The 26,927-nt window shown below is 37.7% G+C and overlaps 1 protein-coding gene across 1 annotated transcript in view; it reads right to left on the minus strand.

Annotated features, from left to right (window-relative positions):
• Nucleotides 1-5,803: 5,803 nt before the first annotated feature.
• Nucleotides 5,804-26,927, minus strand: part of zbtb20 (zinc finger and BTB domain containing 20) — a 34,081-nt gene continuing 12,957 nt past the window's right edge. Inside the window, exons 2-4 of the mRNA XM_055043417.1 lie at nucleotides 16,615-16,765; nucleotides 12,650-14,170; nucleotides 5,804-10,866 (exon numbers count right to left, since the gene is read on the minus strand). Coding sequence (XP_054899392.1) covers nucleotides 10,331-10,866; nucleotides 12,650-14,150 — 2,037 coding nt within the window. The 5' untranslated portion in view covers nucleotides 14,151-14,170; nucleotides 16,615-16,765 and the 3' untranslated portion in view covers nucleotides 5,804-10,330. The remainder of the gene's footprint in view (nucleotides 10,867-12,649; nucleotides 14,171-16,614; nucleotides 16,766-26,927) is intronic.

The raw sequence follows: 26,927 nt of genomic DNA on the forward strand, positions 1-26,927 counted from the left end.
GAACTACCTTTACTACAACAGCTCCACTTCTGCCAAGTTCAGAATTGTATACGAGAAATAATTTGCAGGGAAATAATGATATATCACGCTAAAAAGAAAGAGCCTAAACAAAATATACATATATTTCAATGCACATCTCATAGTTTAACTTAAGTGCATGTTTACAAAAGCATCTACATACATGATATGGCAGCAAAAAGCCTCATAAAAAAGAGAAAAGAAAATCAATTTAAGCTGCAATTTTTTTTTGTTATTTGGGAACATAAAATTTACGGTTTATAAATGTGTGTTTTTTTTTTTTGTTGAAATCTTCGGCCCAGATGTACAACACAAAATGAAGTACAGTAATTTAATTTTTCTATTTTGAAACCACAGGATAAGGAAGCATACAGCAGACTTTTACAGTGATGAATTATTGTCTGTGGTCAAATACCGAAATTCCCCAAATGTTTTTACATTCATCTCACAGACGATGTGTTATTATTATTTTTTATATTTTTTTTATAAAAATTGGTTATAAAAAATGGTATCTAATCACATATTTGGATTGCATTGTGATGGTTAAATCCATCGCTTAATTTGGTTTCAGTGTAGTTTTTTTTTTTTTTTTTTGTTCACATATTGTCAGGTGATGATTTCTTTTTGACCTTGACTAAATTTGAGTTTTTTGAACTGCTCAGATTGAAAGATGTGAATGATTACTTCTTCTTTTTTTGGTTTAAATAAACAACCTACAAATATGTGCAAAATTAACATCTTGGTCCATCTCAAGTATAAATGGTTGAATCTATTCTAATCCACAATGTCAGATTAGTATTTTAGGGACAGCCTTATTAAAAGAAACCTATTACAAAAACACAGAAAACAGAAAAAAAAAACAATCGGACAAAGTAATCTGAATTAATCCCATGTGAAGGAGAAGAAAAGAAGTGTACAATAGTTCGCAAAATGTGTGTGTGTGTTTGTGTGTGAAGAAAACCAACAGATATTGAATATCACGTTTTGCCCGAGCAACGATGCAACATTTACAATCTGATACATGTTTCAACATGCCATAAGTTTACATCACAGCTACTGTGTCGGATTCATTTTTATGTTTTGTTGCATTTCTCATTTAAAAAAAAAAATCGAAACAAAAAAAGGATAGTCTATTTTGGTCTATGATAGGCAATTAACACAATCCACAAAACTATAAACAACCAATCAAGTGACAAAGCGTACACGCAGTTTCACAAGCACCCTGCCAAGAGAAGAAAAACTATAAGAAAACACAAAAGAAAACTTAAGCAATCGAGCGTGATTGCAGGAACCCTACTCACATAAAAAAAACTTCAAAAACTGAAGTTATCCTAACCCTTCTTTGGTTTGTGAAAACAAAAAATTGTACAGTTGTTTTTTAAAGTATCTCCTAATAATTTGCAAATTACCACGACTTTCAGAATCGTGATAGAAATCTCTAATCAAAGCCTGGCGTTTTGGCTGAGACAGCAGCAGCGTCAAGGATCTCGACTTCTCTATTTGTTTTTTTTTTTGTGTGTTTTTTTTAAACTCGTGTGTCTGCACGATAAAAACGTGATCCACACATCCAAGAGAAACAGAGCAATAGAACAGTGCGTGCTGCCTATAAAACCAGTCCGCACAAGAATAAGCTGTGCTCAGAGCTTAAGAGGTTATGAGCTCTTACGAAGAATTTGAATAACGGATCAGATGTGTTTTTTTTTTCTTTTTAAAGTAAGGGAAATGCAAATTTTACTCAGGCGTTATTGAAACTATATTCTTGGGAGTATGGAACAAATTCGCCGTTAAAGAATTGATTTGATATCAGGTGGTTTAAGAGTGGGAAACAAATGCCAGACTTGAAGTTGGAATGTGCTGGACTGAAGACAGGAATGTATGTTTTTAGTTACGCTGCTGCACACTTCAAAACTTAATTGTCTCATTCGGCTGAACTAAGCCATAAAAAGGCCACAGTGACTGAAAAGACAAAAAAAGCCTTAAGAATCGAGTTTTCAGAGGCTAAAATACAGCTGAGTCCCCAAGTCACTGTGACAAAGAAAAGTAAAAAAAGAGAAGTGAAAAGAAAAGAGAGTTTGTGCTCTGCTAAAGGAGAGGGGTGATCCACCGTGGTCATCGAAGGACGACGTCTGATGAAAACAGGGGTAGCCTAATAACTGCATGTTCATATAGTGAATAGAAAGTAGATTTTGTTATAGCTTAGTATCGCTGTCTTATACTTTATAATCTGCTGTTTCACTGTGTTTGTAAAGCTTAAAGTCAAAACAGAATCTGGATATCTGTAAAACCTGAACAGACACTGTTTCTGAGAAGTAATGGTTAGATAGATGACAGGGACTACCTATATAACATTACCTAGATGCTATGAAACTACGTGTGTTTCTTGCTAAATGGACAGTTCAGAGTGCTGGAGTGATGCTCTGGTAACAAACAGTTAATATCTAACCTGCAGTAACTCCGTTGGCGCCTTCATTTACAATAAATCCGGATTAGTTGGAGCTGGAAGTGAGTTTTATGGCTAGACCAAGAAGGGCCAAGACCAAAGGGGACTTTTATTATCTTAAAGCTCAAATATATTATAGAGTCATCGTGTTTGCAGATTGGGGGTTATTTTAAAAGAAATCAGTGGTTATTTATAAGGGAGATGGGAGCAGGATGCAATGTTTCTTCCCTTGTAAAACAAACAAAAAAAATCTAGTTTTCTGTAACTGCCTGACAAAAAAGCAAAGGAATAAAATATCATCCACTTATGCCACTATAAAATTTTTGAACTTTTTAAAATGTACCTTAATAGCAGGCAGTTACTCAAACCAGATCCATTTGATGAATCTCTGTTTACATAGGAAGACATTGTCAGGGCATCACCTCCAGTCCCCGATTCCTGTGTTACTGATGGTCTTGTAAACCATTATGACGTTGTTAAAATTGGAGATTTAAGAGAGTTAAAATACAATTCTGTCCACTCTGGACAAACTAATCCGGATTTCTATCAAACAAAGACACAATGGAGAAATCTCATGCAGGTGTGATACTGTGTTTAATTTACAACAGAAGTTCACTTCAAAAATTATGAACCATGTCTTTAATCATAGCTGTTTTCTCCTATTTACTTCAAAAAGATGCATTGTGGAGGATTTAAAGATTTAAAATGGAAGCAATCACGAGTTTCACGTTTGGTTCATACAAAGTTTTCATTTTAAATCTGTTTTATTCTTTTTTTCTGCTCCTGTTTCTCACTTCTAATTTAAGAATAATGGTACAATTTGAAAGTGCACCCCTTCCGGAAATTGGCATGACAACCAAGTTGGAGAAGGTTGGAGAGAAAACTGGGTAATTAGTCCACAGGGGACAGAATAATAAGCCTTCCCAAAACCTTTTCATCTTGCAGTAGCTCAGTTTTGTAACTTGATTTGTGTTTTATTTTTCTTTCAGTTTTGTCTTCATGTTGCTCATCGGAGCCAGTTAAGAGGCTGCTGTGCAGGCAAGAATGTGTTTACCCGAAGCCAAAACCTTAAAATTCTCATTTTGTCTCCAAAGTCTAAAAATGTGCCAATCAAGCAAACGGTACAAATGATCTTTTTTGTAATATATATAAATTATCTATAATAACTCCCAGTTACACATAAACAAGGCTGCAAGTTACAGTAAAACCTAAAGAACCTCTGTGAGGAAATTGGGCTTTGGTTTGCATGTGTAGGTGCCTTGTTATCAAAGCTCTGGACTTTGAAACCAACTAAAGGACTACAAGCAGCTTTCCACCTCCAACAGATTGCAAATCATCACATTCATTAACAAGAAAGTACGAGTTTAAGCAGCGACTGCTGTGCTCGTAGACGCTGTTATAATCTTGCAAAATGGCATTATTTACCAACAGGGAAATATGAAATATCCAGGGATTAAACCTGGATTTTATGTCGCCGTGACGGGCAGGTGTGTAAACGTTCCTCCGTCCAGCTCCAGTGTCTCCCCCTGCTGCTCACCTACCACCACTGCCCGGTCTCCCCACTCGTACAGTACATTCCAGTATATGGCTTGTTTGCAAATGGCAAATACTGTAAACTGAAGAAGAAGAAAGGAAATGAAACAGCCTTCCATACAAAAAAAGAGAAATAACTAAGCTGAGCTTTTGAGCTAAAACCAAAGCCTACTACTATTTAATTAAACGGGCATGACTGCGTTTTAAATCTTCAAATCCTCCAGATGGTGTGAACATAACACACGAATGAAACAAAAACTCGCAGATGTAGCCTTTACTGTATATGAATAAAACATTTCAGGTATTTTTTTTAAAGGGTTCTCATTTGCTGCACTCACAAGCACTAGGTTTTCAGCTGTACTAGTATAAATAGTATATTCTTAATAGCGTATATACTGTATTTGTGCAACGCAGGAGAGAAAAACTATGAATATTCTGTATAGTTGCTGCATGTTCTGGTAGGCACTTGTTAGGCATACTCCCTATATCCCACAAAGTACAGTAATACTCTAGCTGCAGTTAGGATTTTTTTTTATCAAACTATCTGAAAATGTATTCTCTTTCTGCATGGAGATGGATACTCAAAATATATATAGCACATTTGTGACCATTTTACTCTTATATGCATTGGAAGGACAAAATGCAGTTCATTACTGTGTGAGTGGTGCTTCTTGTAGTCTACTTTGAATTGTGTGACTTGCCTGGATAAAAATAGAATCTGACTTTAAAACGTGTGAAGACAGACTGAGAGACGGACCTATGCTTTTCTGACTAAAATGACCCTGTTCTACGCTTGAAACGATCCATCTTTCACCTCAATGCGAAGCATATGTTGATATATAAGTACACGGTAGGAAAAAAAAGCAGACTACTCCCTTAATTCAGCCACGCAAAATGCTATGAACAACAACCACAACGACCACCAGAGAAGCAGGAAGAGTTCTGAAATAATCAACTTCAACAGTGAAATTTTAAACTTACTGCAAGAAGGACAACAATGTACTGTAGACCCCGTGTCTCTACGCTAATATAAACAAAAACAAACAGGAATATACTTCATACACAACACAAACGGCTGCAGGCTATCATCTATTTTTCAATAAGTTTTTCTTTTTTTCGTTCTGGAGAATATGCGAGCGTGTCGCGAACAGAAAGGTCTAGACCTACAACTATAAGAAGCACGATTGAGGAAACGAGGAATAAGTTTCAGGATAATGTTGCAAGAACTTTTAAAATGCCTTGCTAAGTATTCATTACCCTTTAACCTTTATGGATTTTTACACATTAAACCGACAAACTTTTATGGGGGTTTTCTGTGTGGAATTTTATTTGATAGGCCAACACAAGGTAGTGTAATATTGTGAAGCAGAAGAAAATAAATGTCACATGACCTTTCAGTCGTTACAGCGACGCCTTAACAATCCAGCAAATCCAGAGGTTTCTACAGAAGGCTAATGAAGAACAAGGAACACACAGTTCATCTTTGATTAACTTGTGGAGCTTTTTAAAGCAGTGTGAAAATGTTACATGACACACGATGGGGGCAGCATTTTGCCCCCGGTTGATTAAAAGCGGGATGGAGCTAAATACAGTTTGTAAAAGACGGTGAAAGAGGTTAACATCCAGCAGAGTAAAAACATAATCTAAGCTTGAACCAAACTGTTTATATTAAAGCATATTTGTGTTTTGAAATGGACTAGTCAAAGTCATAACCTACCACGTGTAGCTGAACCATGGAGAGTAATCCTATGAGTGCTTTCAGCTATTTTGCAACAAAGATTACATGAAATTTCATTCTCATTTGTCCAACAAAACATTGACTTAAGGGAGCCGGATGTAACTGCACACTAAGCATAAACAATATGGACAGAAACTCTTTTATTTTTGCAACAATGACAAAAATAACAGCAATATTGATTTTCAGTTTTACCTTTATTTTTTGGCAACATATTGTACGACCATTACTGTTTGTACTTCCTAGGAAAACTGCTACAAATCTCTTAAAAATAACACTTACCCATTATCAGACAACTTTCTTACACTACGGCATTAACTAAGGCAGTTGTATCAATCATTACTTTTATTCATACTTCCAAATAAATAGATTTTTACTGACGCTCTCAAGGATCCAACAGTGATAAAAAGGTAACAAATCATTAGTTTTTGGAATTTGAAATTAATAAGTTTTCCATTATCAAGACAAAATGATGGTTAAAAAAATGTCTCTAAAATGATTAAAGATGCAATAAATACCAACTCCTAACACATACACCACATATTTATGAAAGCATTTGAAAACTATGTATAATTTATTTCTTCACTATCCAGTCACGCACTACCATCTGTTGGTCTATCATAAAATCCCAGAAGATTTTGTTTCAGTTTGTGGTAGTAATGTGAGGAAATATGAAAAGGTTCAAAGGGCACGAGAACTTTCGCAAGGCACTAAAATTTTACTTTTTTTGCAACCGAGAGAAGAATTAAGCACCACCACAATTAGCCGAAGTAATCTAAGGAATATATAACTATGGACAGTGAAGGACACGTGATGCTAATGCAACAAGGGGAAGGGGAAATGGGCCGTATGCTATAGCACATTATGACACACTGGAGCAAAAAGGTTCCTTCCTTTCCAAACCTAGACTCCTATCAAACACCTTATGATACAAGAAATCAACCACCAATGGACAAGTTCTAGCCCTCACCCAGGTCACATGAAGATTGGCTACTTTTGTTATTCCAAAACCAAAAAAAACAGAAAAATAATTAAATATAAGTGATCAAGAAAGAACTCATAGTGTAATTGTGAAACCAAACATTTCAAAAACCAACACCAAGCTACTACTATTTAGACCAATGATACCACAAGGCTGGTTGTACTCATCTAGCTACAGTCAATAGTGCATTTAATATAGGTGTTCACATAAAAACACGTACGTAAAAATTTAGGTGCCATGAAGGAATGTTAGATCACCGAAACACACCCACTACACCGAAACAGTTTGACACTCTGTCTCTGCCTTTCTTTCTTTTTTTTTTTTTGTTACTTTTTTCTTTTCGCTGGAAAAAGTGATGATGTTAGTTTGGCAGTGTTTGGAAGTTGAACAGACGACGAACATCACGAGCTGCGTTGTGCCATACGAGTGGCGATACTGTTGGAAAGAGATCTCGGCAGTTGCTTACATATTTCTATTTAGTGCATTGTCTGTTAAGGCATGAGATTTAACCCTCCACGTGCTGTGTAGAGACAAATGTAGCACTAGCATGCAGCAATACTGCCGACTAGGCAACGACAGCTACGAATAGGAACCATACACTTCAGAGGCTTTTTTATGCACACCATAGAGACAGGCCCAATCAAATGTTCAATAACATGCTAACTTTACTGAGGACCAACCGCACACTTTCAAAGATCTTTTCTCACAAGTGTTTTTTTCTTTCATCAAGCTAAAGAAGCTGGAGCAGGATGCGTGCCAGCTGGCCTAAGCTAAGGAATTGTTACAGGTGCCTTATCAGCCCGAAAGGTTTGGAGAACTGTTTTCTTATAGTACCTGCGCTGCATATTGCAAAGGAAGCCCTACAGTTGAGATATTCCACTTATCAACAATTTGATTAGGCTATTTACCGCACACAGACGCTCACTGACACACAAACACCGAAGTAAAGAGACACGACTGTGCACTAGTGACGGACTGATATCAAAGAAGCTGCACTCCATCACAACAGAAAGGTTTTTTTTTCCAGGACACACACACGTCATTTACACACATACACACATATTATAAATCTATTATTAATAATATAGCATTACTTCCGCCAAAAGACTTGGACGGGAGGTTCTTTATTATTACTGCTGTTGTTTCGCTGTTAATGATGTTTGGCTTGGATGTTCTCATAGGAAATTTCTGCACTGTTTCTAAAAAAAAAAAAAAAAAGAAATCAAATAAACTCTTATAGGGAACTGACCCGATAGAATATTTCAAAGGTTTAAACATAGATGAGCACACACAATGGTTAAATAAAATAAAATAAATGCTTGCATTAACACGGCACGAGAATATACTGAAGGTAACAGCAAGCCATAACAAAAGCCGAGAATTGAGAAGTTTACTAAACGAAAAAATAAGCTGAAACACCGCTATTCATGTGAAGTCTTAAAAAAAAAAGAAACAAGAAAAAAAAATCTCTTTTCTAAAACTATATCTCTGTTAACAGTAGTGCACTTATTGGTTTAAGCAGTGCAACATATATGCAAGAAAATAATGCAGTCCACTTATCAAGATAAAAAAAAAGATTTTTTTTTCCTTTGAAATTGAATAAAAGAAAGTTCATTTAAGGAAAACGATTAAATATTTAGCACAGGCATTTTAAGAAAATGTGCAAAATAGCACTTTTTTCTGAACTGACAGGAGGTCTTTTGAAGACGTCCCTGAATGCAGTTAGTTACTCGCTTTATCGTACAACTACCGAAAGTGTTTGCTTGCTTTTAAAGAAGCAAATCCTTCAGGATGCAGTTGCAGGCAGTTGCACGTGTGCATGTGTTTGTGTGTGTGTGTGTGTGTGTACATACACACACGTGTGTGTGTGAGACCTATTTTGGATATAAAATCAATGTAAAAGAATTAAAAATATCTGTAATAAACCTTAAGTAGGGCAATGCATGAATGAGACGACATGAACACACAAGCTTCCACATCTACTCTACACATGCTGTGTCTTGGTGTTTGAGAAAATTGGGAATGTATGCTGTTTTTCCACACAGTCCATCTGCAGCTTGTGGTATATCATGAAACAGCGTGCTATCGATTGATGGGAGCTACTTGTTTTGCTTTCAGACTGTATTTCCTTTCAAAACGTTGCATGCCATTTGAGCCTTCGACGAGCGAGAGAAAGAGAGAGAGAGAACGCACGAAGAGTAATGCACTCAGCTCCCACCTGCTGAAATAGCTCCGCAATTGTAATGAACAGGTTATACAGGCGTTCTAGGTTCAGGGCGGCAATTATTTTGCTTTTTAGTCCGACTCAAAATTAATTTGCGCCATCTTTCACAACACCGATCCAATCAGCAACCAGCTGACCGCCTCCCTGCGAAACTGTAATTCAATTATGAGATTAAAACCAAACAGGCTACTCAATAACAACAATTGTTGAAGTGACAAATCCTTTTTTTTTTCCTCTAACTCTATATCCCATAACAGTCGGGTGCAGGTTGAGGAGCAGCAATTATGAAGGAGAGAGTTTAGTCCCATATTCCAGCCTGCCTTAACTGTGAAAAGGCTAAAAAAAACACACACACACAACCATCAGCAGAAGACTCTTCCATTTTTTCATGTTTTGCAGTGGAAGAAATCTAAGTAGCCTTAACAGTCTTAGGATATTAAAAAGGCAGTGTATGCAAATGAGATAAACTCTAAACTCCAGGAAAAAAAAGAAACATATTTTTGCTCAAATACTGTCTTATCAGCACACAAAAATTTAGTAAACGTTATCTTGACCGTCAAAATTCATGGACAATAATCATAAAACAGGTGAGAAATAATCACTTTCCCCATCGCTTTGGACAGGAGGTTACAATTAAGTAAAATAATTAAAATTGGTACCTTGACAACAGCTGCATTATAATCCCTTAATACCACAGGAATAAATAAAACCCAGTGTCAAATTAAGTACTCTCCTTTTTTTGTTTGATATAAGAAGGCAATCTTGTGACCATCAGTATTTTTAGAGGGAATATGTAGCCCAACCCCAGGTTTTTTTTTTTCAGTTTTTTGTCTTTTATTGTTATCGTTGTTTAAAATTATACCACAGTAAGCTTGGACATCTATGTTTCCAAACTGGTCAATATGGATTCACAACTGCCATGATTCATGTGTCATAGCAATACACACACACACACGCACGCAGACGCACGCGGACAAATAAAGAGACAGACTTGTATGCAAAAATCACAAACATTCAAACATATTTGCTCATTTAAAGTCATTCAGACATAGCTAGACTAAAGGTGTGTTTGTGTGTATGTGTTTCTTTCGTAGGCCTTTCGGTAGTGTTCAACACATAAATCAGTATTTTAGGAAAGCATACATTTAGAGGCCCGTAGTTTGGATCCATCCAGTAGATCAATATCAAACCACTGAGCCTTAAGGCCACCATCTTTTTTTCTTTTAGAATAACAGGAAAAAAAAAAAAAAGAAAACTTTTTTTGGGGAAACTTAATGTGCCAGTGTCTATACTCCTTACTCTTCATACCTCAAAATAAGAAAAGGAAAATCTAGTGCCATTGTATTTGTCATTCTTTCAGAAATAAGTTTCTTTTTTTCCTTTTTTTAAAATTTGTACTTATCCATCGGAGACATGCATTCGCATGTGGTCATTGAAGAGCTCCATTTGGTCGAACTTGGCAGGGCAGACGGAGCACACGTAGGTGGTCCCTTCTTGGCAGCTTGCTTCAGCAGCTACACCCACTCCCGTTCCAACCCCGGCCCCTACTCCGGCGCCGCCGCTCACTGGCATGGCGAGGGCCACAACTCCGGCTCCGGGCTCGGGGACGGCTATCGGCATCGGGATGGAGACCGGGCCCGGGGTGCCCACACTCACAGACAGCCCGGTGATGGCGCTGGCGTTGCTGTGCAGGGCCATGTGGCGCTCCAGCAGGGTCTTGTGTGAGAACTTCTTCTTGCAGATGTAGCACTCATAGGACTTCTCTCCACGGTGCAGCCGCATGTGGACGTTCAGCGAACTCTTCTGGGTGAAACGCTTGTTGCAGATGCTGCACTGGTAGGCGCGCACCCCTGTGTGTGTCACCATATGTTTAATTAAGTAATCCTTCAGGGAGAACGAGCGCCAGCAGATGCTGCACTGATGAGGCTTCTCACCTGGATGTGCACACAACACAAAAGCATTAAGAGATTGAACCCCCCCCCCAGAAACAATATGGTTTGCACATTAGAGAGGAGTACTCATTTGCAGTGTCTGAACAATTACATCTGAACATGCTTTAGTGTTATTCTGTTGCCATGTGTCTAAATGTACTCCAAATTTAATGCTAAAATTATGCTTTAGTTTTACAACAAAAAAAGTACTCTTTGCATCACTCCTGGGAAAACTGTGCAAATCTTAACCTCCCCATTCTATTCCCATCTCCGTTTCTAAAGCTAATTTAGCTCCATCTGTTCATCGCGTAAACAGCCAACTTGATGAGGGCTTTGACTGAAATGTCAAAATCTGTGTGGTGCGGTCATTTTTAATGAAGGATTTCAGCATCCTCATGGTGTGGGGTGTGTATCAAGCTTTCTAAAAGCATATAGCAAGCTATTAAAGACAAAAAAAATGAGCAAATAAGTGATTTGGAAGAGAGTCAAGTCTATTTTTTGACCCTTAATTCTCCCGAAATGCTGCCAGCAGTCTCTACATATGGACTTTGCTGCAGAATTTTCTGCAGAAACACCTTAAGCTAAAAGTTCAGTAAACCTGAGCTAGCTTTGTTTTAATTTTTTATTCCACTATGTGCTGCTTACTGCAGAAAATGGGCAGAAAGCTTCAATTTAAAAACACACAGGGTTTTACTTAATAGAAAACCTCTTTTTCACAAAATTTGTAAACGTAATTAATCCTTGGTTGCCATAGATTATTCAGATTTAATCCTGTTGAGTGATCGATCCATGATTTATCATCTCTTCCGTATGCTGCTCTGTCTGTAGCCTCCAAAGCGAGTGCTTCTGGACAGGAAATGGACTGTAATGAATAATAATGGTTGTTTGAGAAGGCTTTTTTATGGGACCATCTAATTATATGATATTTGATTCTTTTCCTTTGTGATGATGGTTTCCCCAGTATCAATTTGATGATGTGGACATTGTTTAAAGAAAGAACACTACTGACATTGTAAAGTCAAGCAGAAATGATAAACACACTTTTCAGGTGTGACCATATAAACATTATTTTTATGTCATTCAGTTTATGTTCTAAATACTTACAATTTTATTATTTAATCAAAGTAGTTTGACTGGTACAGATGGTAAGATATTCATTTGTTTCTGAGTCTTTCTTTATATTTTGTTTTAAAGGGATAGTTTTGAATTTTTTGAAGTGGGTTTCTGTGAAAAGCTTATGAGGAGTCAATGTCCTACATTCACTAAAGAGCTCTCTAAGTCAACTATAATCAAAAATTGTTCAGATTGTTTTCTGCCATCTTTAAATAACACCAACATTTTATAAAGGTTAAAGATAATGTTCTTTTTGTGAAATGAATAGATGCATCATTTCAGCAGCAAAGCATTTCAAAGTGCTTTTCATTTTAATGATAATATATAAAACAAGTATAGGTAAAAGAGGTAATTTCTTCATGTTTTATCCTAATTGTGATGAAAACTTGTACACTGATAATGTTTTAAATTACCACCTTCTTTAACCTGACCTTTTACTTAACTTTGCCTTTTTTAAAATCAAACAATGCCTTATTCTAACCCAATCTACTGAAACTTGTGAAGCATCGCCATAATCTGATATGGCAACAGCTCGCAAAAAACTAAATATGGCTCTATTCAACATATGATGAACCTTTTATATTCTGTTACTCTCCAAGACTACAGCTACAATCTGAGTGAAATATTTATATGATTGAGCATTCAACATGTATATTTTAATATTTTGACTTACCAGTATGGACAAACATGTGTTTGACGTAATTCTGTTTGGCAGTAAAGGTCTTACTGCAGAGAGTGCATTCATAGGGCTTCTTTTCCCCCGGACCGATCCCTCCTGCAGCCTGCTGCTGCTGAGATGAAGCCTGCGGTACCGACATGGGGTTCGGGAATGATGGCATTGCGGGCGGCGGCACTGCCACGAACTGGGGCTGCTGCTGGCCAGGAAGGTAAAGGAAAGGCTTGTGGTCTCTCGACGGCTGCGTGGGGAAGAGTGTGGGCAGGAAGGTGCTTCCAGCGGTGCCCATCACTTGGGAATTGCTGGGCACGGTGATCGGCATCCTCAGGTTGCTGGTGTGTGATTCTATCTGGCGCATGTACTGGGACATGGGACTGAGTTTGACTGAGTTTGGCAGGGGCTGCATCATGCTACTGTCACTAGTGCTGTGGGAAGTGTCCCCGTCCTCCGTCTTTTGCATCCGCTCTGGGGACGAGTCGCTGACCTCTATCTGCACTGGAGCTCCTTCGATGCCTTGCTGCCCTTCCCCAACGGCGTCTCGACTGAAGCTCGTCAGGTACGGCTGCTGCTCCATGGTGTCCGTCTCTGTGCTGATGGAGGAGCTGACCCCTGAGTCAAAGTTTTCAACCTTGGATTCTCCCTCCACACCCTCGTTGTGGTCAGTGTCATCTTGGCAGTCCCCCATGTCGTAGCAGGTGAACTCGTCTTCGGCCTCCTGCTTTATGTGCATCCCTCCTGTTTGGATGCGTACCGGTCGTGGTTGCTTGCGGCAGTGAGTGGACTCTGCGTTGGACATGAAGCGTTCCACCTGCTGGGACCGTTCCTGGATGCGGTTTATCCAGGGCGGATCTTGAGATTGCTGGTCCTTCTGATTGCTTGGATCATAATTTGCTGACAGGGGGTTAACATAAAGGGACCGCTCTCGGGTGCCATTCTGCAGAGACAGGCCGGGGTAGGAGTACAGGGATGTGTATGTACGATCTACACTTTGCTGTGATGTTACTTGCATATAGCCTGACTCTGCATCACTGCTGGGTCCAGAGGTGCCAGACTCTGGTGTGCCACGGGGTGTCTCCTGGCCAGAATCTCCTGGTATCACAGGGAATCCCCCGGGACCAGCCAGGCCCACATTCTGGGACACGATGCGTGTGCACTCATCGATGACGGTCTTGATCTGCAGAATGCTGGCAGCGGTGAGGATCTGCAGCGCTTCTGACTGAGAAACTCGCAGAATTCCACTGTACATAAAGTCAATCAGCTTCTGGATGGATTGCACTGAGACCACAGAGGGGATCTCGATGTCACTGTAGCCCAAGAGCAGCTTGTCCTGAAAGAATGGGCTTCCAGCGGCCAGCACGCACCGGTGAGCTCGCAGCATGCTTCCATGGATCCGAACGGTCACGTCACAGAAGTGCCCGCGGTTTCGCTGCTCATTGAGGGTCTCAAGTACAGAATTGCTGAAGTTGTGGAGATTGATGTTATGAATGCGCTCGGTCATCCCCTTGCAACTGATGTCACCTGAAAAGAAAGAGCAATAAAGCTTCCTGAAAAACTAATGCATACATGAAACGTTGTTCGGACCTCCCAATTAACTGGCACAAGTCTAAAAATGAGAGTAACTTCAAAAACTGTGCATTTCAGCAATTCAATTCAAAAAATAAAATATATTTTCTAAAAAAAATGAATTTGGAACCTACAGAATCATGGGTAAGGTGTCAATAACTGAAGATAAGCTGCTAAAGGTAAAGAATTAGATTGTTCAGAGTGTCATATCCAAGCAAATTGATGGAAAGTTGAGTGGAAGGAAATTATGTGGTAGTTGAATAGGATAAACCACAGTCTTGAGATTATTGTGAAGTGAAGCACATTGGAGACTTTGGGGAAGATTCACAAAACATAGATAATAGCTGGAGTCAGTGGCAGCTTTCAAGTAATGATTTCAGTCTACGGTCTACACCAGCCGATAAATTAAGATGTCCAGACATACGGCGGGGAGGTCAACTATTACAAATCTATATCCATCTTGAAAGACACTGTGTGTCTATCTGTAAGGAATTACTGTAATTGTGTTGCTGTCACCTGCCAGGACACTCGTTCAATCCCAGGGAGTTTTTTCATCCTGTTTAAATAAAGGTTGAAGAAGAAGAAAGGTACTTGTGTAGTGTCTGAAAACAGTTTATATCTTTATGTCTCAGTAACAGGCCTAAGATGAGACCTTCACGCAGTGCCCAGGCAGTACACGCAAAAAAAACCTTTTGGAATTAGCGGGGAAAACGAGTCACACACAAAACACATTGAGTTTGAACAACAAGTTCATCTATGGATTCAGTCACAAGGGAGATTCCAGAGGGACTAGAAGACAATATGACCCAGGTCCCAAACAAGACGTCAGTGTGGAACATGTGAAAGAGATAATATGCTACCATTGGAAAATGAGGGATGCTGTCCAGGGCTTTATTGGTTTCGTCCCTCCAACCGGTCTCTAAATTTTAACGAACATTAATCTCTACATTTTGGGCTTAATCTGTATTTGGATTGCTTAATAAATCTAATTACTTATTTAAGTCTGTCTACAGCATCTACACTGATGCATACCAGGCATACTACAAACAACTCCAAAAATATACTTAACTCACAAACCTGTGACCACTGTAATTTAAGGAGCAACACAGGGCTGTGGGATGCACTCTGTGAAACCTAACCACGAGCAGATTAAGTTTAGTTTATATCACACAAGTCAGATTAGACACTTTGTTATGTATAATTTGAAATGAGGGAAAATCATACTGGAGGGTGAATGGTTGTGAGTTTACAAAACATGGATGACGAGAGACTACTTTTACATTCCTCGTCTTACGATACTCCTGAACCAGAGACGACAGTAGAAGCATCTTACCTGAGGCGAAGAGAAAAGGGATTTGGGAAATCAAGAAATCTGCTGTTCTAATGTGCTTTATCAATGCAGCTGTCCATTAAGATATTCGGAAATGTATCAGTCTTTGTGTAATAATTTTTATATAATAGAGGAATTTCATGCTTTGAATTGAATTACTGAAATAAAGGAACTTTTTGTTCTGTTCCCCAAAAAACGTTTACCATTTACACATGGCAGCAACACGTTGGCCAACCAGGTTTACAGAACTCAAAAACCTACATTAGAAATAAAAAAATATATAACTAAATAATTAATATCAAAATAAATTTAAGAATTTAATTTTTTTTAAAATAAAAAAACAGTATGCCTAAAAGAATTAATGTTTTTATTTACATTGACAATGTTGCTGCTTATTACTATGCGTGACGTAGAAAAGTTATAGTTTGACCAAGCGAAGAACAATCAGGAGTGTTTTCTTATTAAGCGTTCCTGTTCAGCGTTATTTTGAAGTGCCTAAAATAGCCTTTAGGTGGCGCACTGGGCTAAAAGGACAACAGGCCTCTTTTGTCAGCCATGTGTTCACGATGATGCCGTTTTTCTAACTATCCCTTCAATACACTAAATGTGCCCTAGCTGATCAGAGATAACCTAATGTGCTTTTTCCCCTCAGTGAGCAGATAAAAAAAAAAGAAAATCCAAATGAAATAGGGAGGAAGTGGAAAACTGAGATAATTAAAGCTGCTACAAAATTAATTTGGTTGGCACATAATGCTTGTCAAGTATTGTGCTGTTATTTACTAAAGCTGTCATCTTTGGCCGAGTTTTTTCTAAAATACTTCTCAGTAATTAAAACAAATGTCCTACTTGTGACACTGAAAACTGAAAAAATGCACATGAAAATTCGGCAGAATTTTTCCATAACTATCTTTGCTCAATATGTGTCAAAAACATTTAAATAAATAATTACAAATTTCACCCAGAAAGTAGTATGCTATTATTAAATGACATAGTACGAGCAGATTTACTTTCTAAACAAAATTACAATTAAAATAGTGATGTAAAAAAATGAAGCTGCCCCATTACTCACAGTTAGATGATGTTTTTTTGTTATTTTTAATGAAAATGCTTGTGAGGCTGGTGATGAAGAGCGGGTCAATTTGCTGGTGGAGATGGCTGATCAGTGGCCTGGTGCTAGGCAAGGCTGTCAGTCTTCTCTGTCCAAATCATGTGTTCCTCTGCTACAGTGTTTGGAGAGGAGGGGAAGGGGAAAAGAGAAGGGGGGAGAAAAGACAAAGACAAATCTTAATGCCACATTCTGCCTGTCGATGTTGCCACTCCCTTAATGAACCCAGAGCCACAGTAACAGGAATATCTGCCACAGACGTGCTGCAACAGATGTGTGAAGAGTTTTTACGGCAAAGTGAGTGGACGTTTCTGTGATCACATGACTTCAAAATCACAAATCAAGGTTGAAAATGATTTTGCCTTTGGTGCCAGTTTTTTTTTCTCTCTCTCTCTCTCTCAACTGCAGGATAACAAAGCCACACCCTTGTCAAAAAAAAAAAAAAAATCGAACATTCTCCCAAAATTTCAAGGGTGGTCTTTTGTTTAAAGAATGATTTTTGAACAAATCAAAATCGTGATAGGTTTTTCCTTAGTCCAAAATGTAACCTGTGTAACACTGCATACAGATGTGGAGCAAATTTAGGCTATAATATAATGGAGATGAGTCAAATATTAAACATGCAAGGCTTTCAGTGGAAATCACAAGAAAGGCATTCAACAGCATGAGGCATGTGACGTGCTGGTTTGGTGACGCCAAGAAAGCCTGACACAATCGCTCTTCTACTCGGCAAACGCATTAGCACGCAAATGTTTGACCCCAAAAACTGGCAACAAAGACGGTGTAAGATAAACCACGGCGTACTAACACATCACTTAGAGTCAGGCAAGTTGGGAAAATACATGAAAGCAGGAAAAAAAAACATTTTAGACACGTTCCTTTTTATTAATGTCACATTGTTCAGAATACATTAAAGTACTACAACCAGTGAAGCCTTAAAAGTATCTGGAAATTACATACTTATCATTAATGTGGGTTCAGTTTGACCTGACACTCTTAAATATATTTTTTTGTGGGGTAAATTGAATATGAAAAAAAAAACGCATTTGGTTCCACTTCCATTTGCCACAACACTAAATTGAAGTGCTCTCTTCCTGAAATGCCAACAACCACACCGGGCCGCTGAGTAACCAGAACGGGGCTGGGATGTGACCAGACCTGCACATTAGTGTTGACACAAATTATTCTTTCACTGCTCTCGAGAAGTTCTAAAGAAGAACCCAACAACGTCATGCAGTCTGATAAATGAATGTATCTATATTAGATTTTTCTGTGGCAAGGCAACGGATATATTTTAGGCAATGGATGTGCCTCAAGGAGGATAAGCTCTTCTCGTGCCGTGAAGTGTAATACCTTGGAGAAAAGCAAAGATGAAGATTTTCAAACATAAAGGATTCTGTTCACTTGGTCACCCTGAGTTCACACACTCTTCTCTGAGAAGTTCTGAATTCACTGCACCTATGTGTGTTTCCTGAAATGTGCTTCTCATGTAGCATAATTGATGCAGACAAGTAATGGCGTGTTTAACAGTAGAGGGTAATCACTCTAAACAGAGATAGATCATTCTGTGTCACAGCAAACAACCACAAATGCACGGTTGGTCAAGACAAAATGACGCCTCAAAGTAAAACCCTTAACTATGACATTTTCATACAATTCTTGTTACTACAGCTCTGTAATTTCGTTTAAATTAACCATGTACACCAAACAGACCAGCCTTGAGAATGTCTATCTTAAACATTACTGATTTCCATTTTTCTTTGAGATCTTCTGAATCTGACTTTCTTTTTAAGCACTTTAACGGCTCTGTATCAGTTTATCCCAAAGCCAATTTGTTCCCACCATCTTGTGCCAACTGTAAATAAATAACTCCATACTCATGCAAATAAAATCACAATGAATCTCTTGATTTTTCATGTAGCAGGGTTGGGTGATATGGTGACACAAGATCGCGAAGAATTAGAAAGTGCAGACGATTTGCCAAAGCAGATAGAGTGAGAGAGAGGCCATGTGTGAAGCACATTCTATATAGCTTAGCTCTTTACTGTTAATGAAAGAAAATAATGAATCTACATAAAAGAACAAACAGACAACGTAAGTGAATTTTATGAAAGCTTTTGCAAAAGGAAGAAAACCCAGCAAACTGCTCCTTCAAGCCGTTCACTGAGCGCTCTGAAGACCCTTTGTTAGGGCTTTCTCTTTTATCAAACGATAAGGGAGGGCAGTAAAGAAAAACAGCAGAGACAGTCACCGGCGGCCTCCAAAGTAGGGAGTATTCCGGTTGATAAGGTCTGAGAAACACCGTTGACTGTTTCACATGGAAGTAAAGGTCTCAAAGTAAGTTTATACATTTCAGCAGAGGAAGAGAATACTTTAAATTGAAAATCACAGTATAATGCTGGGTTAATGATCTAAAATAATTATAATAAATGTTGAATGTAAGAATGATAACACAGAAAAATCCTAACAGGAAAGTTTCACCTTTCTTTTTTTTCTGCAGATTCACAAAGTATAAAAAGAAATAGTTACGTCAATAAATAGAATGGTAGTATGGTTAGCCTCAATGTTTGAAAATAAAATGATCACTGAAGCCATCTTCAGCGACCTTCCTAATAAAAACTTTCAGTTTTTTGGCTGTTGATCAACCACATTGTGTCAAACGCGTACCTGCAGATGCAAGCGACCGTGAAGGCTCGGCGTGAATATTTTAATCACCATACAGCACCAAATTTTTAACACAGCTCCACTTTTCACCTTACAAATGTGAAAAGAAGGCATTTTGAAGACATCTTAACCATACAAGCAAAAGTAAACTACAAGATAATCGCCTCCTCTAGCAGATGCTGATTACATAGCTGTTAATGCTAAATCAAAGTAAGCAAACATTTCTCAATTTGGCTTATGTGCTCAACTTGTTGCAGTTTGTCAAGAGTTATAGTTGGACTACAGACCTTGTATTATGTAGTACTTGTATTTTTGGCAAGACAACCAGAACGAGTATATGATGGTTTATATCTCTATATTCAAACATGAGCACAGCAACACTTAAATAAGGGTCTTGACCATGTTTAAACCACTGCGACCTTCAAATAGCATTCTTTAAATCCAAATAAAACACCTTAAGGTGAACCGCTCTTAATGGTGGGCACATTCTGTGTTCACAGTGAAGACTGCATTTTCTATTACAGGTATGTAATGTAGAAGAGTTTGAGGAAAGTAATACCATGGTGAAAAAATGTACAATTACTTTGAGTGCTGCTAACTATGTCTTTGCTAAAGATAAACTGATCATGTTGAAAAATGTCATAACACTGATACATACTGTTACATCTCTGTTAAGTAGAAAATGTGGACTTTAACTAAGCTTTGGTGTCACTCAAAAAAAAAAAAAAGAATTCTGAGTTGGGTATAAATTTTTGAAACATGCCAACACAAGAAATGCCACTTATGCTTGACGCAATTTGTCAGTTGCATACAACTGTTTCGAATTTCTTTAGAAAATATTTGAGCTTTTTATGCAGGGGATTCTTATCTTAGAGGGAAAATTCATTTTTAAAGTAAAATATTTTCACTATTTATGAGGATAAATTCTGGTAAACATGTTCAAAATAAACTAAGATTCATGTTCAGCTCAAAGCCTGTAAAATCTGGTGCTACTGTACTGCTGAATACAATTTTTCTACCACTAGTCAGAACTAATTTTCATGTGAAGATTTGGGTATGAAAAATATATGCTAAAAAAAATCTGGTTGCACAGCATAAAATCTCATTTGTTGAAACAAAAATAAAACTTGACAGATTCTCTGATAAAGTATCAGTTTTGAATCCATCACAAAATCAACGGATCACAAGATTATTTCCATTTACGCTGCAGATTTTATTTATTATTTTGCCAATTTGTATCGCCGTTAGGAATTAGAAATCATAAACGTAACTAAAGTGTTTTAGAGTGTTTTCTTAACTTTTCATTTTTGATAAATTGTAATGAGAAAAAGCTTAATTGGCAGAGTTAAAAAATTTATATATTATATTAATAATAGGGGTTAGGAATTTATTTGTCATTTATTATATTAAGAATTTGAATGATTATTTTCACAATAATTTCCAACTTATGATGTTTAAAACCTCCAAAACTGTCTGTATTGTTGGAATTGCTATGTTTTATTATTTTATCCACTGTTTGTTCAATGAGGGCATCAATAAATATCAATAAATTTAGAAATATGATTAAATCCAGTTTCTGGTTTCCAAAAGAGGCACATTACAAATGGAAATGTTTTTCAGTTTGTGGTGCTATGATTGCTATGCCCATAAAAAAGAAGCAATAAATAGTTCTTATTGTCACTTTTGTCGTTGTCACATCAGTACCACAAAATGTTGTAATAAAATTTTAAACATAATTGCCTACTTCTATTAATAAACATGGCAAATTTAGATTTGAAATGATTTTCATACAACTAAGGAGTGTTAATATATTTGGAGCAATGTCTGTCTCATTTCCTGTTAGGAACAATGTACAAAGATTACTAATTTTGAATTAAAAAATTGTTCATTTCCAATTTTATTAAACACAACAATGCACAATTTATACCCTTTTATTTACATTCAGTGGAACAGTCAGTCAAACTGTTGTCATAATTGCTCGCCAGCTTTTTGCTTGTGCTCACTTGTACTTTGACAATTTATTTATGAATGAATATTGAGGTATGAACTAATGAAGAGTTGAACTGACGTGGAGCATTTTACTATGTGAGTTAATATTTTAAATGCACGTTGTAAACGAGTGAATAAAGCTAAAACACTCTTCCTGTCACCTGTACTTCAGATCGAAACATCCAAAAGGTACAAATCTTTCCTTCCACATTGAAGTGGTTTGGTAACCTGTTGTCAGAAATATGTAAGTACCATTGTTGGGCCGCTCTAAAACATTAGTATTTTTAACAGTCAGAAAGAAATGTGTTTCAAAATTAAAAAGATTGCTGTTAAGCTTAGATCTTCAATGATATGAATGGTTTAGGACTTAACTGTACACTGAATACTATATACAACTGAAGCCTTTACTCTACCGGTAAAGTAAAAACTGTCTTTTTTTGTTTGTTTTTCAATTTCTAAAATCTGATCTTGTGTTATTATCATGACCCCAACATTGCGTTTTGTCTTATCTCATACGCTGCGTGTATTCTTACACCTCTAATGAATAACAAAAAAGAATTCCAGTCTGAACCGAAAAGGAAAAAAAAACAAATTTTAATAAAACCACTGTTTTAAACGACCTACAAACTTCTCCCCCATTGCGGAAATGTTTTTCATTTATTTTCTTGTGAAAATCAAACAAATAAAAATATTATATTTTGGAGCCCTTTGTGTAGTCATCCTACACATATTTAGTTAAATACCTAAATCTATCCCCAAAAGTAAATATTTGACCTTTTTACTTTCCCTGCAGGGCTTAACTTAAGGTGCAACTGTATCCTGCTGCCACTGACCCTTTATTCTTTGTTTTGTTTTTGTTTTTGACAATGCAAACGTGTGTATGTGTGTGTATGTGTGTGTATATATATTCCCAGTTTGGCTTTCCTTTCCCATCTAGACATGTAGATTCACCTGCCTGAGGGGTAAAGTGAGGTGAATGCTGGCAACAAAGGAGCAGGCCAGAGGAAGGCAGGCTACTGTTGCCCAGACTGCCACTCACAACAGTGGTTCCATTTTAGCCATGACACAGTGGGTGAGCAGCAGCCAGCGCCTACCTGCAGTGAATTCTAATCAGCCCAGGGGTCTGCCTCCCCTCCTTCCCCTCCTGTATCCTGCCTCGGACTAAAGGGGCTGATGATCCTTCAAAATTAATTAGATCCTCGTAGGAGGCGGCCATTTTCTCTCACTTGCCAATAGAAAACAGTATAGAAAGAAAGAAAATTTGGAAATCGAACTTAATTCCAAATGTTTGCACCCCTCGGCCCACCGTATTGATTTTTCCCTACGTTTGTGTCTCTACCTGCTTCCTGTTTCATGGTGTCTAAACTCTTTTGCTCCATTCGTCTACATGTCCGTCCATGTCCCCCCCCCCACCCCCTCTCCTTTTTTTTAGCCTCTTTCCTTACAAACCTTCCCCAACGACCCCCACTCACCCCACGCCTCTCTAGCTGCGTCTATGCTCTCCCAGCTCTGTGTCTGCCTCTGTGGAGTTTACTGTCAATAAATCCCCAGAGGTCAGTTTTGTCTGCTGGAAATCAGACACAATGCTTCAGACCGCCCCAATGCAATGCATGCTCCGCTGCTGCCACCACAACAAAAGGCTGAGGAGGGGCGGAGGACGGGGAGACGGGGGGAGAAGGAGGGTGAGAGACACACACACACACGCACAAAAAAAAAAAAAAGAAATTAAGACAGGACGGGGATTGCAACTTCACCAGCCAGACTCCAGGTTAATCAGCTGCCTGCATTAGGTGACAAGCTCCTGAAATACACTGCATCAAATTGGACATTAGTTAATCAAGAAGAGGGGGGGATTGGGGGTTAAAATGGTGAGGATGGGGGATGGGTCTGAAAAGAGACACATGAGGCCCGATTATGAAAGGAGCGGTATCAGCCACGTGAATAATGTACATGTTGAATATGCAAATAATGCTTACAGCACAAACACTACCGGCATATATTCAAGGGCCCTTGTACATTTAAATCTAGGGACAAAGGGGCCACAGGGCACCGTGGAGAAACTCGTGTCTTCGCCTGTGCACGCGGCATCTCCGTGGATCCAATGGAGACTTGCACACATGAAGATTGTTGTGTTGAAGTTTTTGCTTGCAGCCTCTACGATGTTTAGTCTACTGTTTTTGAAGAGTAATAATTCATTTCAGTCGTCAATCCAGGCAAAATCAAGCTTTCTCACTTTCAGTGCAACTCAGTGCACTGTGTAAATATATAAAGCACAGATACTTTGAAATGCTCAGCAATAAGGGCGCAGATTTGATAGGAGATTGAAGAGGGCGTGTTTGATAAAGGTACGCTATGTTCACCTGACAAACAGTATCCAGGCACAACTCATAGTTATCACCAACGTCTCCTAAAAAAAGTTGAAAAAAAAATCTAATTAAATGTCAAAGAACAGTGAAGGATCGCAGCACCTCTGTCTACACCATAATAATTTATTAAAAATTATTCATCTCCAGCCAACAAAGTTGTGATTGCTGATTAAATCCAAGTAATTCAGAGCACCGTGTGTCTTATTACCTTTGAGTGTTTCTCTATAATGCTGTGAATCACTTAACACTTAAGTAATGCATCTAACTCATATACGCTACAGAAAAAAAAGGCAGCAGAAAACAAATCGCAGTGTCAAGATTTAATTGATTTGCCTTTACAGCAGACGGTTGGAAATCATCAACAAGAACACGTAGGCTGCTGACAAGAGAAGCCAACATGTTCACACAACATTTACATTTTTCTTTTTTCATTTCTACTTTGGCTGAAACCTTAGGAGGCGTCACTAAAGCTATAGTTTTCAATAAATTAAACAGTGATCTCTTCTGGTTTGAAAGAAATTTTATAAACACTCCTACAAATGAGCTTAAAAAATAAGAGGACGGAAGAGAAGGGTCAACCTTCAAGACTTTAGTTTAAAACACACAGTCAAAAAATAATTTGTTTAGCAAATTCACATGAATAGACGCCCTCCTCCTCTTCGGTCAGGGTGTCACGCAGTAATTACACCAGAGAAATGTTATGACCACGGTTAAGCTCAAAGTGCTTGAGTGACCAGTATTATGACTGTGCATTTCTCTGCATCAGAGGGACGTGTGCTAACGCCGTAAAGCGCCCCAAATTTAATCTGACTGTTCGCGATTAGTTCCACTGCCAATAAAACGTCTCAAACAGAAAAGCAGATTAATTTGTTAAGGCATTCGGTCCGACTGAAAAGCGCTCATTGTGACAGGATGTGAGGGTTTCAAATGAATTCCTGAAGCACATAATAATAATAAACACGTCAAAACATTACGCGAATTGAAGACAGTTAAAGCAATATTTTTTTATTATTTTTTAGCAGAACAGCTTGTTTCTGCATTTTCATTTTGTGGAAAGAACATATTCACCATGACCTGTTATCCACAGCAGCTTCATTGTGCTTTGACAGATAGGGGGATAGTACACTTCTGAAACACTTTTCAAGTCAAAGTCCATATAAACACTGAGGAATCGGTGCCATCAGTGAAATTCTCTCTCTGCTCTCAATGAAGACTCATCTAGTACCAGAAAGCAAGCAGCCCGCTCTGGCACAGGGCCATGTAAATTAAAGATTCTGCGTTGCTTTGGTGATGGAACAGAGAGGCATTTGACCAAAAAAAATCTTAGAGTTGGCAAATGGCTCCGCTTTTGATAATCAGCATTTGACCAAAAATGAAACATCTGACTACTCATAAGACAAAATCCAAATACACCTCTGAGTCCCCCCAACACCCGCCCCCAGAAGTGATTAATGTTAAATTCGAGAGTTATCGTTTAGGGACAAGAGTCCACAGCAACTGCCTCTCTACAGCTACTACACAAGTCAAGGGCATTTTGGCTCTCTAAAACGAGACCTCACAGGCCAGTAAGAGATCTTCATGGACCTACACAGGTGCTTATGGAGGAGATTTCTATCCATTACTGGTTATTACAGTAATGAGAATGGGTGTGACCATACACCAGCTCACAAATTATGAGATGATGCAGAATGTTGTGTTTGGGACAATGAGATCAAGTGAGATTTTGTTGATATTTTTGTGGAAATATTTTATTTGGAAACTAGAGATTTTGCAACTTTTGTCCTGTAATTGGGTTCTGGACAAGAATATTTCAGCCATGTTTGAGTTTTTAGTGTGCTTTTATTACTAAAAAAATACCCAATAATACTCATTAAAACATGGGAAATAGCATTTTATTGCATCCTTTAATCCAGATGCTAGTTGTAGCATTGTTAACAGCTAATGGTTAGCCGTATTTTCACGGTGCTAACAGATTGTTATTGTAGTGGCTTCTTCAGTGCTTACGTAACCAGGCATTGTCGGGAAAACCAGATGAGCAATCGTTATTAGCCAACTGTCGACACGAAAGGCAAACTCAACAGGAATTTTTATTTGCTTATTTCAAAATAAGATTCTCAAATATGAATCTCAGAAAGTTACACATATTCATTTTGAGATCCCACAACAAAAACTTAGGTCAGACAAACAAAGTAACACTTTGAAGGCAAACTGTAGTACTTTGAAAAACAGTCTTCACTTTAATGAGAAAAATTGTGATGTTTTGGTATCTGCACTTCTCGTGCCTTAGGAGCTTGTCACACACCTACTAATAAATAAACATGGCCAGTTCACCACTATCAAGACATATCAAGGTTTTAAAAAGTTACAGATTAAAAACTGATATAATTTTATGGTTCACCATTACTACAGTTAAAAGTCCTACAAATGGTGCCAGAATAAGTTCGAGTGTGACAGAGTTTGAGGCATAGAGTAAATGCATTTCCATCTGATGCAGGCGGAAAAAAAGGCTTAAAATTTGATAGCAAATTTTATCGGTACTTATTGCAAAAACCATAAAAATTACAATAAAAGGCATTTTGAAAAAATTGTCATAGTTCTACTGTCACCACAAATACAGGTCTAAAATGAAATGTAATATGTCAATTAATTGTTGCCCTCATGAAAGCAAAACTTAAAAAAAATAAATAAAAATACAAAAACAGTTCCCAGACCATATTAATATTTTGGTCCCTTTAATATAAATTTAGGCTTAATATATAAATAATGTAATATGATATATATTTTTAACTTGTTGATGATCAATTATATGATAATAGCTCATCCTAAGCATGTCTTTAAGGCTAGCCACCCATGCAGACAGCTTGACAAATTAACCAGATAAAATCTGTTTGTTAAAGTATTATTATTGAATGAAGAGCAAAATGGCACCAAGGCTATTATATTCTGTATTTTGCTAAAGTCCATATATCAAGATTGTAAAAGTTAATGTTGCTGGTAGCATTATTACAACCATTACAATTCATTTGTTAAGTTATTTAGTGCTCCTGTTTATAAACAAAAAGTGATAGCATCACATTGAATATTTGTGTTTCAAACTTAGTGTAAATGTCACAAAACTGCTGTAGTTTTCTCTCAAAGTTGTTATATTGTGAGAATCCTGTACTGGCTCATGCCAGCTGCCACCATGTAACATTTCTAATTTGGAAAAAAAAAAAAAAAAATTAAAAAACTATTACAGTAAGCAGAACCTCATGAAGT

Source organism: Poeciliopsis prolifica, unplaced genomic scaffold (assembly GCF_027474105.1).
Source record: "Poeciliopsis prolifica strain line A6 unplaced genomic scaffold, Auburn_PproV2 SCAFFOLD019, whole genome shotgun sequence".
NCBI lineage: Eukaryota > Metazoa > Chordata > Actinopteri > Cyprinodontiformes > Poeciliidae > Poeciliopsis > Poeciliopsis prolifica.